The sequence below is a fragment of the Pezoporus flaviventris genome, unplaced genomic scaffold, assembly GCF_033815535.1.
Source record: "Pezoporus flaviventris isolate CSIRO_AGI_PZ_B2104156 unplaced genomic scaffold, CSIRO_AGI_Pfla_v1 ptg000007l, whole genome shotgun sequence".
NCBI lineage: Eukaryota > Metazoa > Chordata > Aves > Psittaciformes > Psittacidae > Pezoporus > Pezoporus flaviventris.
This window is the reverse complement of record NW_026892555.1, coordinates 72,409,773-72,426,886: the sequence shown is the minus strand read 5'-3', so window position 1 is coordinate 72,426,886 and position 17,114 is coordinate 72,409,773. Positions and strand designations below refer to the sequence as shown.

The 17,114-nt window shown below is 36.7% G+C and overlaps 2 protein-coding genes across 3 annotated transcripts in view; one reads left to right on the top strand and one right to left on the bottom strand.

The window, feature by feature from the left end:
- ADCY2 (adenylate cyclase 2) overlaps positions 1-17,114 on the bottom strand; it is a 210,949-nt gene that overhangs the window by 30,773 nt on the left and 163,062 nt on the right. For both annotated transcript variants that reach the window (XM_061449191.1, XM_061449189.1), the window contains 2 exons: positions 14,883-14,967; positions 4,813-4,950 (listed from right to left, as the gene is read on the bottom strand). In XM_061449191.1, the coding sequence (XP_061305175.1) occupies positions 4,813-4,950; positions 14,883-14,967 (223 nt within the window). The remainder of the gene's footprint in view (positions 1-4,812; positions 4,951-14,882; positions 14,968-17,114) is intronic.
- Positions 1-17,114, top strand: part of SEMA5A (semaphorin 5A) — an 831,366-nt gene that overhangs the window by 664,933 nt on the left and 149,319 nt on the right. The window lies entirely within an intron of this gene.

Genomic DNA, 17,114 nt, shown 5'->3' with positions numbered 1-17,114 from the left:
TTCCTCTTTAACAGGAACAATCCTGAGCAAAGGTCCTCCAGACAGCTTTAAGTATTTAATCCCCTTTCCTGCCCCCAACATTCGCATCTTAATAGGTGTCATTTGAAAATGGTGAGAAAAAAGATTTCCCACATCCCACCAATAGTGCATTTCCTTTTTTTTGCAAACATGAAATAACTATATTTTGTTTCAGAATCCCATCCCACACATGTTCACATAGCAAAAGATTAAATACAATAAAGAACTCAAACACAATTATACTATATAAACATGTATATGCGCATGTCTATTTACATCTCTTAATTTATATTAAAGCATTTTAGTTTTGGTTTTGAGCTTTGTACAGGGTATTTGTGTCCTATAAACATTACCTGCATACACAGAATGCTATGTGAAATGTGGTGTATCCGTGAACACATAAATAAACGCAGAAAGGGGAAAAAAAAAAAAAAAGGATATGGAAATGTTGTCATCTCCCGTAAGCCAAACAACAGTTATTTCTGAATGATGTGTTTGTACTTGCCTTTCTTGTCTCTCATCAGTTACCTACATCTGCTATCACGCTTTGGAGATATATATTGTTCTTCAACATAGTATTTTTTTAATAGACAGCTCAGTCCTACTAAGCAGTCACACCTACTCAAATGACTCAAATGAAAGCAATATTTTTTATGAATACCAATGTTTGCCAGGGAACAGCTGAGCACACTACCATTAAATTCTCATTTTAACTTCATGTATTCCAACAGCTTTTTCTTTTCTTGTGTTTGTATCATCTGCAATCTTCAGTTGTGAGATTTTGCCTCACGTGTTGAAAATACTCCTGTGCTGCTACTTGTTTCAATAGGAGCCATGAGGTGACAGATTCTCCCCTCACAGCATGGTTAGTGTATCTCCCTTGTTATCTGACCACAAAACTGCAAAAGACTAATACACTGGATCATCAACATCATCATCAGAATGGTAGAATCAACTAGGTTGGAAAAGACCTTTAAGATCAACAAGTCCAACCTCTAGCCAAGCACTAACAAGTCCACTACTAAACAATGTCACTAAGGGCCTGATCTTCACACTTTCTGTGCACTTCCAGGGATGGTGATTGCACCACTTTCCTGGGCAGCCTGTTCCAAAACCTGACAATCCTTTCAGTGAAGAAATTGTTGCTAATAACAAGCCTAAACCTCCCCCAGTGCAGCTTGAGGCCGTTACCTCTTGTCCTGTCACTTGTTATTTGGGAGAACAGCCACCTCCTTGCTCCATCCTCTGTTCAGGTAGTTGTACAGAGCTATAAGGTCACCCTTATCTTACTAAAAACAAAGCCAACTTTCTCACTGAGGTACTTTGAACCCTTTTCCTTGCCTCATATGAACATGCAACTATACTTTCAATTAATTTTCTGATGTTCCAGAAGAGCTATGCAATCTTCTCAAGACACAATGCTCTACGGTTTTTATAGAGCTGTTTTAAACTAAGTTCTTTATGTTTGTACCCTACTCTTGTTCAGCAGAACATAGAGTGTATGTTCAGTGCGCTTTTACGTATGGCAGAAGCATGCAAGTCTGGTATCACAAGTTGAAATACGGGATTTACATTTTCCTCAACACACACAAAAAGAAGCACCAACGCTTTTGTTCAGCACTGTTCTTTTGCTAAATCTCTAAGGCAAACACGCAGGACTCCTCTCTGTTTTTAATTCTTTTACCAATTCTCCAAATATCCATGTAACTTATGAGAATTTTCTTCCCAAAATGAGTATCACTACTTCTTATGAAGCAGTGATGTGAATTCCTTCCTTCCTGCAAGTTAGGCTGGCAGCTGCATCAGGAATTTATTCCCAGATCCCCACATGAATGCCCCAGGAAAAATATGGAGAATCCCAAATTCTGGTATCATTCCTTCCCCAGTGAAACACTAGAATAGTTTGCCCAGAGAGGTGGTAGATGTCCTGTCCCTGACTATTCTATGATTCTATGATCCTGTCTGGGGACCTTCCTGGGACAGTATAGCCCTGAGATCCTGTCACTGTGCCAAGAACCATTCATGCATTTGATGCAGAAGTCACTGAAACAAAGAGTTGTTCCAGGTTTCTTTTATCATTCCATGTTCCTCAAGATTACGTGAATCCCAGAGGATGGTGAGGTACAATCATTTGATGTACTGGATACAGTCATTCATTTAGCTTCCAAGAATCAACCCTTTGCAGTCATGCAGTCCTACCACCTCTCTGAGATGTCTGGATTGTTCCCTGCAGTATACTTTCTCATATTTAGTTTAATACAGGCCAGTTTCACAAAAACATTATACCTCAGCCGCTGATTGTTGCCCTACTCTCTATATATCACCAGATCTAATTCTCAATGGAAGCAACATTAGTCACCCTCTTCCTTCAGCTAAGAAGTATTCAATACTTATGTTACATTACCCGTTTTTTAACTTCCTTCCACTGATGATGACTACATACCTCTCGAATGTGAAGACTAGATTTAGATGTCTGCTGAAACAGCTAATTTGAAATAAAATTGCACCCCCCGTCTTTTCTAATGTCCCTTGACCATAAAGGCTGAGTTTTATTTGACATTTTGATCTTAATTATGATATATTAGGTGTGGGAGAGTTAGAGGCTTTTTATCTCCATTAAATCTTAATGGCTACATTTCGCCTTTGTCTACTGAAAGAGTTCACGGAAATAAATGCAGTTAATGGACTCTGCTACTAAGTACATGTTGCTTGGAGATATAATAATGATACTTCAGAGTCTCTCCCACAATTTGCTATTAATATTAAGGAAATGCAAATTTCACAATCACGTTTAAAGTAATTTTGCTAGTCAAACTATTAAGGTTTAGTTTCAAGGTGGGAATTGTACTTAAAATTATCATCTCATGAATATCATGGAACATAATTATTTGTAATGCTGCAGTCACTACTGATAAGGCACAAAGACTAAAATACAGCCTATTAGGTTTTCCTGTAACATTTAGTCCACATAAAAATGGATGTGAACCAATAAAATTAAAATCTGTTCCTAAAAATGATATACTAAACAACTGTTTTTTTGCTAGAATGTCTTTTACTAGCTGAAGGCCAAATTTGAAGTGAGCTGTACACAACAGTAGAACTTTAAGAAAAAAACAGTTGCTGACCATATCTTCTTTTACACTTTTTAACTTAATAAATAACTATATAGTTGCATGAATTCTAACTCAAAGTATGCTTTAAACCCAAGTAGGTTATTTCATTTCTTCTTACATATTTATAGAGTTCAAAATAAGAGAAAAACTAATGTAATCTTCATTTCACAAGCTCCTCCATCTCTGTTTTTTTTCCCGTAATATGGCAAATAATTTTTGCTTGGCTAAAGATTATCATTCATAAAGGCATACAGTCTTCAGCTGAGGACAAGAAATGATGGAAAATCAACAGCTTTTCAGAATAATTGTTTCCATTGCTTACTGTCTTCACTGATGAAAAGTGAGCTTGTCATTTCCAGCCAAAATTTCTTTGAGTTTTTCATCTGCTAACCTTAAACATCAAGTTCAGTTAGCTGAATTGTAAATTTTGAACATGGAATTGTTTTGGAATCTATCTCCTCTCCCTAAAAAAAAAACAAACAACAAACCCACAAAAGCAGGAGAAAGAGGGAAACTACCTACTTTTCTGAAGAAAAACAATAAAAACAAAATTAGGATCATTTAATAGACTAAATCAAGAGAAAGTTCACCAGAAATTTCAAGTGTTCATCACATCATTACATCATTCTGACAAGCCTAGTACTTAGTGTAACAATGAGTAAGGCTCCCCTGAAATGTTGTGGGAAAACAAATTAAACAATGTAGGTATTACCGATCTTTAAGTCCTTTGTGATCCTCAAGTAACAAAAGTACCATCAACTGAAAGGAAGTGCTGAAGTGCAAATCTCACTCATTTAAAATGTGACTAATATCTATGCATTAATGTTGGAGTGGAAACATTACCTAAATAAATATTACAGTTCCCATTTTGCAGATACAGGACTGAGCTGGAACACTCAGCTTTCAGAGGTTTGCAAACAGAATCAGGCTCAGCCAGCAAGGCAAAGCAAAAGAAGTTTTCTGATCACACATACTGCTCATGCTATTAGCCAACACATCCTTCAGAATAAACGAGGACATTATGATTCAGGATTTAGGCAGATTAATGACAGAGCTACTCTGCATTTGCTGTAGTTACAAAAAGAATAAAATTACACAGATTTTGCATATTAGGAGAGAAAAGAATAAGAATAGGTTGAAATGCTCAAACTAGAGGACAGTCTTAACAAATCCATAGTTTGGTACTTTTGAAGTTTTGATGTAACTGATTTTGTTTTCCTTTTTTTTTTTTTTAAAAAAAAAAGAGAAGCACATGAAATTCAATCACACATAAATCATGATCATTTTGTGATTAGCAGAGAATTACAAATCTGGATACAGCTTAGTTTCACACAGTCTTTCACAGAGTCATTTTTTGAGCAATACTCTGTTTCTAAACAAAGCATAAATGAGCAAGGAATTTGAACAATTCAAACCTGGGATTTAACTACCTTTAATTTCTTATAAATTATATTTTATTTTAATAAACTTAGCCAGGATCTGAGCTCCTGCTGAGCATCATGTTGGCAGAGGTCCCCATTATACAATATGCTTTCTGTTGCTCTGCTTTACAGTTTTGTTCTTGGCAATCATTATCATATAGGTTCCTGGCATATCCAAGGGCCATAAATTTGACATCTAAACAAATACTGAACAGAACAAAACAAAACAAACAGAAAAAAAATACCCCTTTTCCCCTTACCATGTTGAATACAGCCATAGTTAATATTATAGCAGTGGTTGTCAGTGTGAGAGTGATTCGAGGCCAAGGACGGTTTGCAATTATTCCAGATGATTTCAGAATCCATAACAATGAAGCTGATGCTTTCTTGCTACATTGCTAAGTGCAAAGAGTTTAACAAAGAGAAAACAAAAATAGCTTTAGTATTTTTGATTACTATAAACAAGGGTAGAATTAAGAAGACTTAAGGTTGAAGGCAATTAATCTTGAAACACTGTACGGAAGTATTCAACTATTATATTCTCCTGAGTTACAGATCATGATTATACATGCAACTAAATGCAAATTTCATTAACATATCTGCCATAATATAAATTATGGTAAATAATTATAATTTGCAAGTACCTTATTAAACATTCATTACATATTGCTAATAATAGCAAGTGCAGAGTTGTCAGCAATATAATTACCCCTAATACTAGTAAAAAGCAAGCAAACAAACTGACCTTCCCTGTCTCAATTGAAAGAGAATATTTAGTAGTTTCTGGAAACTTCAAAATGTAAGTAATGACTGTGCATTTTTTGACAGAGACAAAGGTTTCCTCCTGCTGGATAAAGCCTGCATATATAGGTACATTCCTGGCAGCCTACAAAATAGTAGGGTTTCTGAGTTTTTCTTTCATTTTTTTTGAGACTTCTTTGATAATTTATTTTAAGTGAAAGGTAACTCAGCAAAGAAAATCAACCTTCCCTAAAACTGTCTAGAAAACAAATAAGCATTCCATACAATTGGACTTACAATTTAACACAAAGAGTATTTACTGAATAGAAAATTTTTGTTATGTAGTGGCAAAAATGAACAATGAAAAACTGACTCATTTAACCTGCTTCCAAGAACATGCTGCAAAGCCTCTGTTCATATATGCATAGTGCCTAGAGGCACAAGATGCTCACACAGAATAAACAACAATTTGTGGCACATCCAATAAATATTAATTTGCCAAAATTTAGCAGTGAGGAGATAAGCTTGCCTAGAAGAATCTTGTGCCCTTTCCAAATGTCAAATTTAGCTTTACTGAAAGCTCTGTAAAAAAAAACACAGTGAAAATTTAAGGAAAGCAACAATCCCACAAAAGTATTTGCTTTTTATCAATTCGTTTTCTTTATTTACTTAATATTACCAGAAATCATTTTACATATTGTTTTCATCTCAGACACAGAAATCAGAAACAAGCACAGGAATTCTCTGCAATGAGAACTCAAGCACTAAAACCTACCGTTTTAATTTATACCATTTATTTATTAGTTCAGGTTTGATAGCTATGGCACATCACACTGAACTATACCATTACCCAACATGTGTGATACAGTTTGCATGAAGATGTTTGTCCTTCTGCACATAGCTATTTTCTTCTTAATTACACACTATTTGGACAAGTCCACTACATAGCTAGAACTTTTTTTACATTTTGCTTTGTTTTATGACACAAAGAGTTTTGCATACTGGATCAGACTGATTCTGAGTGAATGAAGTCAGTCTCAGGAAGGTCAAAACAATAATTGGAATCTCAAAGGTGGACAAGAAAAGAATAAAAAAAGGCAGCTTTATATGCACATTAGTACTCCCCCATATTAAAAAAAAAACAATGCATAAACTCAAGGAACCTGCATTTTTGAGCAAGAAACGTCCCGCTGAAGTGCTTTGTGAACTTTCAAACATTATTCTTCACCCCTAAATACATAGCAAATTTCAAGATAATATTAACCCATATGTAGATTATAGTAAGGTTTTGTCATTCTTCCCACTAATAAGGTAAAAAGCACAAAGCCTAGATTGCTGCTGCTGCTACAGAAGGCGAGTATTCAGTTGGACATGGGGAATGGATCTGTGTGAAAATGAATCATTCAGTTATCTGTCTAGTCAGCCTAAAAACTTGTGAGTCAGGGAGCATGGATTTATGGCAAATTAAAACAGTCATGAAATCATGCCTTAAATTACTCTTTGTCTTAGTTACAGCACACATAGAACTTTGCTACAACTTCACCTACATTGTTCTGTGATTTTCTTGGAAGTTTAGAAGTAGCTGGAATAGTTTAAGTTTGATTAGGGAAAAAAATAGGCACGAACACTTCCTAGTGCCTTCCTATAAAGATTAAAAATGGATAAGAAATTATATAGATAAAACTGTACATTGTGTTCTCCTGTCTGAATTATGTTACCGGGTCAAGCAAAGTCTTTAGGATAAAAATTTCCAGTAAAAGAAGCTAATGATGAAAATAAATTTTCTGGCATAAACCAGATAAATGTTATTGTGAATTTTACTGGGTTTAGGTTATCTGACTAAAGGCTAATCAAATTAAAGACAAAGATCTGGTGATGATCAAAAGGACAATGATAGATGGTGGAACCAAAGTAGCCTAACCAGTGGAGAACTGACGCCAATGAATCTGCTGCTCTAAAGACCATTGAAGGAGAATGTTTCAGCCATGGTTTCTGATGTCCTGCATGCTAATGGTGATTAATGCCTAAAAGGACAGTATGTGGGTACAGGGCAGATGATGTTGCAATGCAGCACAAAGAAACTTGAAATTGTGTAAAATATTACAGCGTGTTTTAGGGGCGTTCTGCGCATGTGGAAATCTGACAGAGTGCTTACGGGATGGACACAGGGAGGAACAAATATGGATCAGGGAAGAGCAAGTATACTTAAATGGAGAAGAGAGGGGATGGCTGGGTTGGAGCAATCCCAGGCACAGCTACAGGTTGGGCAAAGAAGAGATTCAGAGCAGCCCTGCGGAGAAGGACTTGGGGGTGTTGGTCAATGAGAAAATGAACATGAGCTGGCTTTAGTGTGCGCTTGCAGCCCAGACAGACAACCGTATCCTGGGCTGCATCAAAAGGAGCGTGACCAGCAGGTCGAAGGAGGTGATCCTGCCCCTCTACTCTGCTCTTGTGAGACCTCACCTGGAGTATTGTGTGCAGTTCTGGTGTCCTCAACATAAACTGTTGCATGGAACTGTTGGAACAAGTCCAGAGGAGGCCCACGAGGATGATCAGGGGACTGGAGCACCTCGCGTATGAAGACAGGCTGAGGAAGTTGGGGCTGTTCAGCCTGGAGAAGAGAAGGCTGCGTGGAGACCTCATAGCAGCCTTCCAGTATCTGAAGGGGGCCTATAGGGATGGTGGGGAGGGACTCTTCATTAGGGCCTCTAGTGACAGGACAAGGGGTAACGGGTTCAAGCTTAAACAGGGGAAGTTTAGATTGGATATAAGGAAGAAATTCTTTCCTGTGAGGGTGGTGAGGCACTGGAATGAGTTGCCCAGGGAGGTTGTGAATGCTCCATCCCTGGCAGCATTCAAGGCCAGGTTGGACGAAGCCTTGGGTGAGATGGTTTAGTGTGAGGTGTCCCTGCCCATGGCAGGGGGGTTGTAACTTGATGATCTTAAGGTCCTTTCCAACCCTAACTATTCTATGATTCTATGTAAAGAATTGTCTAAATGAACTTACTGCATAAACTCCATCTCTAACCATCTTCTCTGTAAATCTTCACTAAGAAAAGCTCTAGAGAATAACATAAATTTCAGGAAACAATTTCAGCCAGTGTGATTAATCAATAGATTCCATTCCTCCAGCTGCTATTGCTAAAATTGCTGGCTTTGACCTGAAGAAAAATCTTCATATTGTTAGACTGCAACTTCAAAAATGAAGTTCTAGATTATTTCCATTTGCAAAACAGAAGCACACCAGAACACACTGATGCATTTCTTACCAAGCTGTTTAATGCCCAGCTCTGAATTCTGGAGTGGAAGGACCAGTGTTTATTTGGAACAGTTGCCATGCCCACCTATTTATTAAATAGATGACAAGTCTCTCTAATGGCAGAGAACAGCCTAGAGGTTAAGCCAGTAAGGCTTATGAAAGGAAAATTTGTGACAAAACCCTCAGTCACACTAAAAATCTTTAAACCATTAAGCAGAAATTCCTTAGAAAACATGAAAAAATACACTGTTGAGCAGTAATTCTCTCTGTGGATTAACAGACTTGCTGAACTTCACTTTTGAGCAGTCTAAATACAGAGCATATGTAGTACAATTGCAGCAGTTCAGCAATGCTGAAAATCTAGGGAATTCCTGGAAGCAGAATTGGAGCAATGGGATGATCATTAAATTCAGACTCTAAATAGCAGAACTATGCAGGTTTATTTTGCTGATTCCCTAGCCTACGTCAAACACTTTTTCTTGTAAATGTTGTCTCATTTGCAATTTTCTTAGGAAAATGGAGAATGAGATGAAAGGAAGAAAGAAATCATTTCTAGAAACCATGCAAGAAAGGTAAGACATCAGATCTCAGTAGCATTAGCTTCTTCATTTTTTCTAAGCAGAGCCAGCAGAATATGGTTAAGTGTTTATCATTCACCAACCAGAAATAATAGGTATTTGTAGTATGAAAGGTGACTAATGTATTACCTTTTCATCTGATCAAGTTAAATCTGATACGACAGCTCAGCATGATAGTGAGTAATAATTTACTTTGAATATTCAGGTTTTTAAGATATATCCTGTGTTGTCTTTCCACACACAGAAACCTGCTTCAGCATTTAACAAAATGAATGCTGTCTTTCTGAGTTAGAGCAAGGAATGGTGCGAGAATTAATTGTGACAGCTATGCTGTAGATGAAAGACAGTGTCGCAAGAGCTGTCACACTTCTTCACATGTTGTTAGAGGTTGGAACATCTTGACTGAAGACCTCTTATTTACAGAAAGCCAGCGAATCACATTTTCTATAGGTCTATTATTGCTTGGTTTTGCATTAAAAAACAATTTAATATTTTACAAATACTGATGTTACAAAGAATGAAAGCAAGAGAAACAAAAATCAGATTTTTTTTTCAAATGCTCCTTTTCACTCAGACTTGAAGACACCAAATTTCAAATCCAAATAACTGGCTGACAGTGATTACACTGACCTAAGCTTGGAGAAGGGTGATTTTTGTATAGAGACACAAGCTTTTAATTTACGTTCTAAGGGTCCTATTGTTGGTAAAAAGTACCAAAGTACTTCAAAAAGCATAGTGTAACACCAAACTTTTGAAGTCCACGGTGACACCTGTAAATCTATGCCAGGCATTTTGAATCATACCAAATCATCCATGTGAGGAGTCTACTCAACTTACGTTGGATACAAGTGGTTTGGCAAAACCTAGAATTCAGACTAAAGAATTAACAGGAAAACCTGAAGCCAGTATCACATTTTTAATTTCACCATACTTTGCAGTATGTATTATCCTTCACAAAGGTCACGACTAAATGGCCATGTTGTTCATTTCAACTGTCTCATCCAAAGGAAAGAACATAGGAGTGAGCTGTATAAAGATGCCTTTAGGCACTCATTTAGTCCTGGTACTTCCTGTGCTGCTTTCCTCATTCAAGAACATGTACAGTTGCTGTGCTATAAGCTATTTAAGGTAAAGACATTCTCAGTCTTTTGTGTCAAAGTTTCTGTATTTCACATGAAATAGTTAAAAGGCCACTGCTTTTGAGAAAAGACCAAACCTGAATGACTTAAAAGACAGTGCTCAGGGCACTGAACTAGAGGAAGGAGTTCTATATCTGACTAAGCCTTGGTCTCCAGGTAAGACACTATCATCCAAAAGATGCCTTACACAATAGAAGCCCTGATAAGTGACCAAACTGTGGTACTTATACATCATGGATGTCACATCTCAGCTAAATACATATAAAGGAACCTTGAAAAGAATCTGATTGCTCTCTGCTTCTGCTGTTCTTATTAATTAACTGTAGGGAAAATTATTTGCCTACTGGACCGTTGCTACTAGGAAGCACACTTGAGTATCTCTTTTTTGAAGGGAAGTTATAATCTCACCTTGGGCAAAGATACTAAGAGGCACCATTTCTGGATTTAAAAAAAAATCAAGATAGTCTCACTCAAAATATATTTAAAGAGAACTTATTGGCACAACAGATATAAGAAACCTGTGACTTTCACCAGGTTAAGCAATTACTTCAGTTGGTCACAATCACATAACATGTCATAAATGTGTAACTCAATAAGGAGTAAGGATAAGGATTTTTGTTACTGAAATCAGTCCATTTCTAAGTTCATGAAGTCTGAATATGGTACTTAGTAATGATGGATTTGCTATTCTAGTGCCTGTGCTTGAGGCTTATCAGAATGACTTTTAGGTTTGATGAATATCTTTCACAAGCCCTGCTGTAGGTGCCAAGGAGCCTCTCTGCATTCTCCCTGTGTTAGCCTATTCCTGTTTTAACCTTAATTAACAAGCACAGCCTTACTATTGATGAAACTGAAGGGCTTTGATTTTTCATTTATACCTTCACTGAGAGACACATCAGAGGCAAGATACCAGGCTGAAAATATTTTCCAAGTAGTGCTGGTGTAGTCTCTGCAGAGCTTTTAAGTATCTTAAGTGTGCACAGTCTTTCTGACTGTTAATACCAATGCCAGTTGCTTCAGAATAAAATACATATCCCTGCAAACAAAGGTGAAGACTGTGTATATCACTCTTTATACAGCTGTGTGGTATAATGCAACTAATAAATAACATTCTCTCTTCTAGCAGGGACAGGACTCTTCACATACTGGCTGCACATTGTGGTGTTCTGGTGACCTCAAATCAGAACATATTTCTTAAGTGGATCCAGTTATTTTCTGATGATTGTTTTGTTGGTATTATGTTCTGCATTCCATGGTTCAATTGGGTATTTGAGAGACTACCAGCACGTTCAGACGAGATTGTAGGAAAGAAATGTTTTTACTTTTAATCTTTGTTAGCTGAAGTAGCTAAACAGGTTTGCAAGATATTAACATATGCAGTAAAAAAACATTTCATATTAATGGATGTCATGGTTTAAGCCCAGGCTGTAAATCAGAACCACACAGTCTACTCCCCGGCCACTTTTCTTTCCCCCACTCCCAGAGGGATGGGAAGGAGAATCAAAAGAATGTCACTGCCATGGGTTGAGATAAGAACAGTCCAATAACTAAGGTAGAACACAAACCACTGCTGCTACCACCAATAATAATAATGATAAAAGAAATAACAAGGGAAGGGAATACAACCGCTCACCACCCACAAACCGATACCTCACCCCACCCTGCAGTGAACTAGCCCTTCCAGGTAACTGCCCCCAGTTCTACATCCTGGCCATGACGTGCTGTGGTATGGAACACCTCTTTGGCTAGTTTGGGTCAGGTGTCCTGACTCTGCTTCCTCCTGGCTTTCCCTCCTCTCTGGCAGAGCATGAGACTCACAAAGTCCTTGGTCAGGGTAAACATTACTGAGCAGCAATTAAAAACATCAGTGTTATCAGCACTGTTCCCAGGCTGAAAGTCAAAACCACAGCACTGCACCAGCTACTAAGCAGGAGAAAAACTCACTGCTACTGCTGAACCCAGGACAATGGGAAATAACTGGCACAAAGAATATGTGGTATCAATTAGGTGGACGCATACCCCAGGTAATGCAAAGATATTTTTGAGATGCTATTCGAATCAAAGCACAAAGAACATCTGCTTGAGACTAATACTTCTTTGGCCAGCTACCTCAGCTACCACAGAGAACTTTTCTTTACATGCTTACTGTGTTTTTTTTCTATTGATTGCATTAGATTTTCCAGTGTATCATTTAGGCAACCAGATTTCTGCTTTCTTGCATTCACCTCAGGAGGTACAACACATCTAACACTTATCAGGTCTAAGGTATTTCACAGTACTTCTAAGAACAAGTATATACTTCAAGAAGATAAAGAGAGACAGAAAACATGAGCTAAAGGACAGCCACTGTCCTCTATATGCATGTAATTTGGGATGGAAACCTCTCAAGTAAAATTCAAAAAAAATACTCAGGATTAATAAAAAAGAGTAGCCTGCATTTAAAATATGAAAATAGAAGTCAGAAAGGATCTTTAACACCCAACATAATGTTGAGATTTAGCTCTGAGTAATATCATTATCTAAAAAAAAAACAAAGAAAAAACCATAAAATGAATGCATAGGCATAAAGAAGTAATTAGAAATTAGAATACAAAACATATAAATCCATTTAAACTTTCAGTAATATGCCATTTTTAGCTGGGACTGGTGATCGTTTAATACCTATGGGCAAATGACTGTTTCTGTGAGAACGGTCAGCACTCCCTGCCTTCAGCCTGTGTGCTCGAGACCAGCAGGTGACGACACACCATAAAGGCAGGCTCTGGAAGTTGTTATTTCTGCTACCACTCTGCCACTTCGCTCGATGGAAAAATTCCTATTCTTATTTAATGGCTGATATTATCACTCCATAACAGATTGAGTTGGACTGTGCTGTAGTGCTGCTGAACAGTAAAATCAGCTAATAAGTCAGAGTGAAAGAGTAAACATAAATCTCTTCTTACAATATTTTAATTAAATTCCAAAAGAGCTAATAATTTTGGTTAATAAAAATGGTTTGGGTTTTTTATTTACCAATGAAATTAAAACAGTACGAAGAAACTTGATCAAAGTTGGTTTTTACATGACTTACTCTGCGGTGATGTCAGTGGAGACTAAGGGCAAAACGTCAAAGTATGAGACAAGCACATAAGACAGTGACAGCCAGCTGTCCTCACTTGAACTTAGATTTTGCTGTCCTTGCCAGCAGTACACGTCCCACCCTATAAATGTCCTCACAGACGTGTTATTTTTAGAAGAGAATTATTTGGTGATTTTATACTGTATAGTTGTAGCAGGTGTGTGTACAGAGAAGTGTGTCCACATTTACTACATGCATTCTGCAATTACATCCAAAATTACCCTTTTAGAAAAAGAGGTGGGAAGAACCCACACTGGCAAAAAAAAACCAACAAAACAACTGAAACCCAATTGGGATTAGGACAATAAAGCTTGATTTCTGTTAACACTGACTATAGTGTTAAAAATAAGATACTGATACTTGTTTTCTTGAAAATTTCAGACGTTTTCTTCTAGAAAGAAAGCATTTACAGTTATGGGGCAGATACTGCAATGGATACGCTACTGAAGCATTACATAGGGTCTCACTGTAGTTAAAGCTGCAAAAACAATACTTGCATTTTTGACATGAAGGAATAAATCTTAAGGAGAGGACAGAGGAAAGATAAACCTACTGCCTCTTTCATTAGCTGCCTCTCATCCATCACCTTACAGAACCATGTCCATGCTTGTGAAGGAAAGACAGCGCTGCATCAACTATCATCATAATTTACTGGAAGCCTTCTTAGCAGCATAGCTTTTGCATTAGAGTAGCTGAACTCATAAAGACATAGACATATATAGCTCCTCTTCAAGCCGTTTAGGCTAGGACATGAAATCTCACCAGGCAACAGAAATGCAATAAGTCTCCATCCATTCCTGGAAAGTATTCACTGTACATACAAGACGTGGCAAAACCAGCACTGAAGGTAAGTGTTAGATATTATTCAAGGGGCACGACCCCTCAATGTTGACTTGGGATATTTGCTTAGCCATGCCTTTAAATGCAGAAAAAAATGTTAGTATTCCTCTTAAGCTTCACTATAAAAAGAAACTCCAAGAGAGTGTGCCCCAGCACTTTCTGATACCATTTCATTGTCTCAGCGTATTTCTTGGTACGCTACATTACAGAAGCACCTGGCCCACTCAATGGCAAAACTACTGTAAAATTTTACTGTAAAATTTTTAAATATCAAATTAAATAGTTATCATGAAATAGTGTCTAAACTCAAATAGACATGAACTGCCCCCACAAATTACATGAGTCATGTCCTGTAAGCACAATAGCAAAATTTTTGAAAAGACAATCAATCAAACAATAATAACATCTCAGAGATTCCAGCTTCATGGGGGAAAGAGAGTATCACTGTAAGTAGGCACTCCCTGTGTTTCAGATAAATGAGGACATTTTGCAGTAAGTTAACATCAACAAAAGAATGTTCTCAGAAGCCTGAGCATGCAAACCTTTCTCATTTTACTGGTACCCTCTACCCAAGGTAGAGTAACTTGGCAAAAATCAGAACATGTTATGTAAAAGAAACCATTAACTACTGGATTATATTTCCTTAAATACCTACCAAAAGCTGTCCAGCAAAGCAGATAAACAAAATGAAGGAAAGCAAGAGAAATGCAGCCCCAAATGAAATTCCAAGAATAGATGTTCTACAAGAGAAGGAAAACATGTATTAATTTGTTATGCATCTGTAGCATGACCTTTCTTTGTGTATAATTCTGAGAATTCTAAACATTACCATGTGTAAGTTGCATCTTCCAAACATCAACAACATGGAAACACAATTCCAATCCTTACCAGAATGGCAGGCCTTTTTCTCAACTCAGGAATGTTTCAATTGGCTTTAACTCTGACTGCAAAACTATTACCAGGAGAAGATACTAATATCCACACCTATTTTAAATTACAGAGTGCATTAACAACATCAGTGTTTTGTTTTAACTTTAGAAAGCCTGTATTTAAAAAAAAAAAACTTATTGTTTTATTTTTATGCTGTTGATTTTGTAATCATTTAAGAGTCTAACAGATATACCAAATAAACTTGTTGGCATTATACAGTCTCCCCAGAGGTAGAAAAGCAATAGCATGGGACAGTGATGTCCAGGTTTCAGTGTCTCGCAGATAGAACCTGTGATATCTGTGATGTTGTAGTCTCTCAGTCAGCAAGGGCTCTAATATAGTGTTTGTTATTTCGTGAATGGCTAGGGATCCAATACTTCTGAAAAATCTGGCCAGTAGAGTCTGAAGTATCAGAGGACAGGATAGGAAATAAAACTACAAAAACATGGAAAAAAACCCCAACAAAATCGGACTTTAAATTAAAAAAAAAAAAAAGAGAGTAATCTCTATATTCTTCCTGAAATCCTTCTTAGTGTTCTATCTAGCTTATCTTTGTGTGGCAGAAATAGGAACTCCTAGCCAAAATAGCCTCACTGTATGATCAATAAACAAAACCAGGGATACAATAACAATCCGTGCATGCATTCATTCTGCAAATGTGGAAATCTCTCTATATGAATACCACAGTAGAGTATAATTGCTCCTTCAGGCACTGTACAAGAGCTACTTAGCATGGACGCCTAGGGAAAGATGCTGTGGGGCCTAATTATGTTTAATGAATGCCAAGAGATTAGAAGCTTTGGGCCAACTGAGTTGCTTAAGCAAGAGAACTAGATGGCATTACGAAGTCCCTCACCTGAGCATAGAACTTCAGTTTTAACCACAGATTTGACATTTTTACAGAATTAAAAATAGATTTCTCAACTACTTTGAGCACAAACAAATATTTTATCAAAGCTTATATGACAGAAATACTGGAATGACATTTTAAAAATAAGTCTTATATCACTTGCTTTTCCCACAAAACTGCAATAAATGTTCCATTTTAAGTTAGCTACTCCATAAATGTGTAATTCAGAATTAAAATACATTATTAATAAAAGCATGCATCTCTCTTCTTCAGAAATCTCCCTTGAATTAAAATATATGCTTTTTAGGGACTATAATACTAAAAATTTAGGAGTAAAACTCTATGATTAATTTCCTTAGATCATGTAGAAATACTGAAAAAAAAATTGATCCATTTTAACTGCAGTGTTATAAAAGCTATTTTCAGGAAAGAAAAAAAAGCATTAGCTTCACAAACCAATTTCATGCCATATTGCTGCCATTAAAAGCATTTTGTAAAGTAACCAATGAGCTTCCATGCCAATCATTCAGAGAACCTCTTACATGCTATGTATTAATCAGACTTTGGGTTGATGTGACAGATGATGGAAAACAAACAACTGGCAATTTGCAACATATATTAATCTTGAAATAATGTTTCTTTTTTGAGGTTATTTGAAAACTATTATTTCTTATGAATACATGTTCTCATGGAGACTAAGACAGTAAGCTGTACATCGGAATATGTAAAACTAGTCTCTACCTTTTGGAATTTAAAAACTAGTAAGCCACAGAAGACATGAAAGAAAGGAATATAATTAACAGATTTATTTCTTATATATGCATAAGCACTTCCATTTCTATTTGTCCTTCAACAGGATTCAAGTAACCATTTCTCCATTTCAAACTCTCTGATATGATGGATGCAAAAAACAATCAATCAAACAATAATAAAAACCTCTCAGAGATTCCAACTTAAGAAATAATTCAACACAAGAATAGCTTTGAGTCAAGTTTGGAGTGCATCCTTGTAGAGGAAGAAACTATAATTGTAAGAGAAACTGGAGAAGACAGGAAATAAAATTAACAAGGCATAAAGACAGCTTATGAGAAGAGTTCTAAATCACAT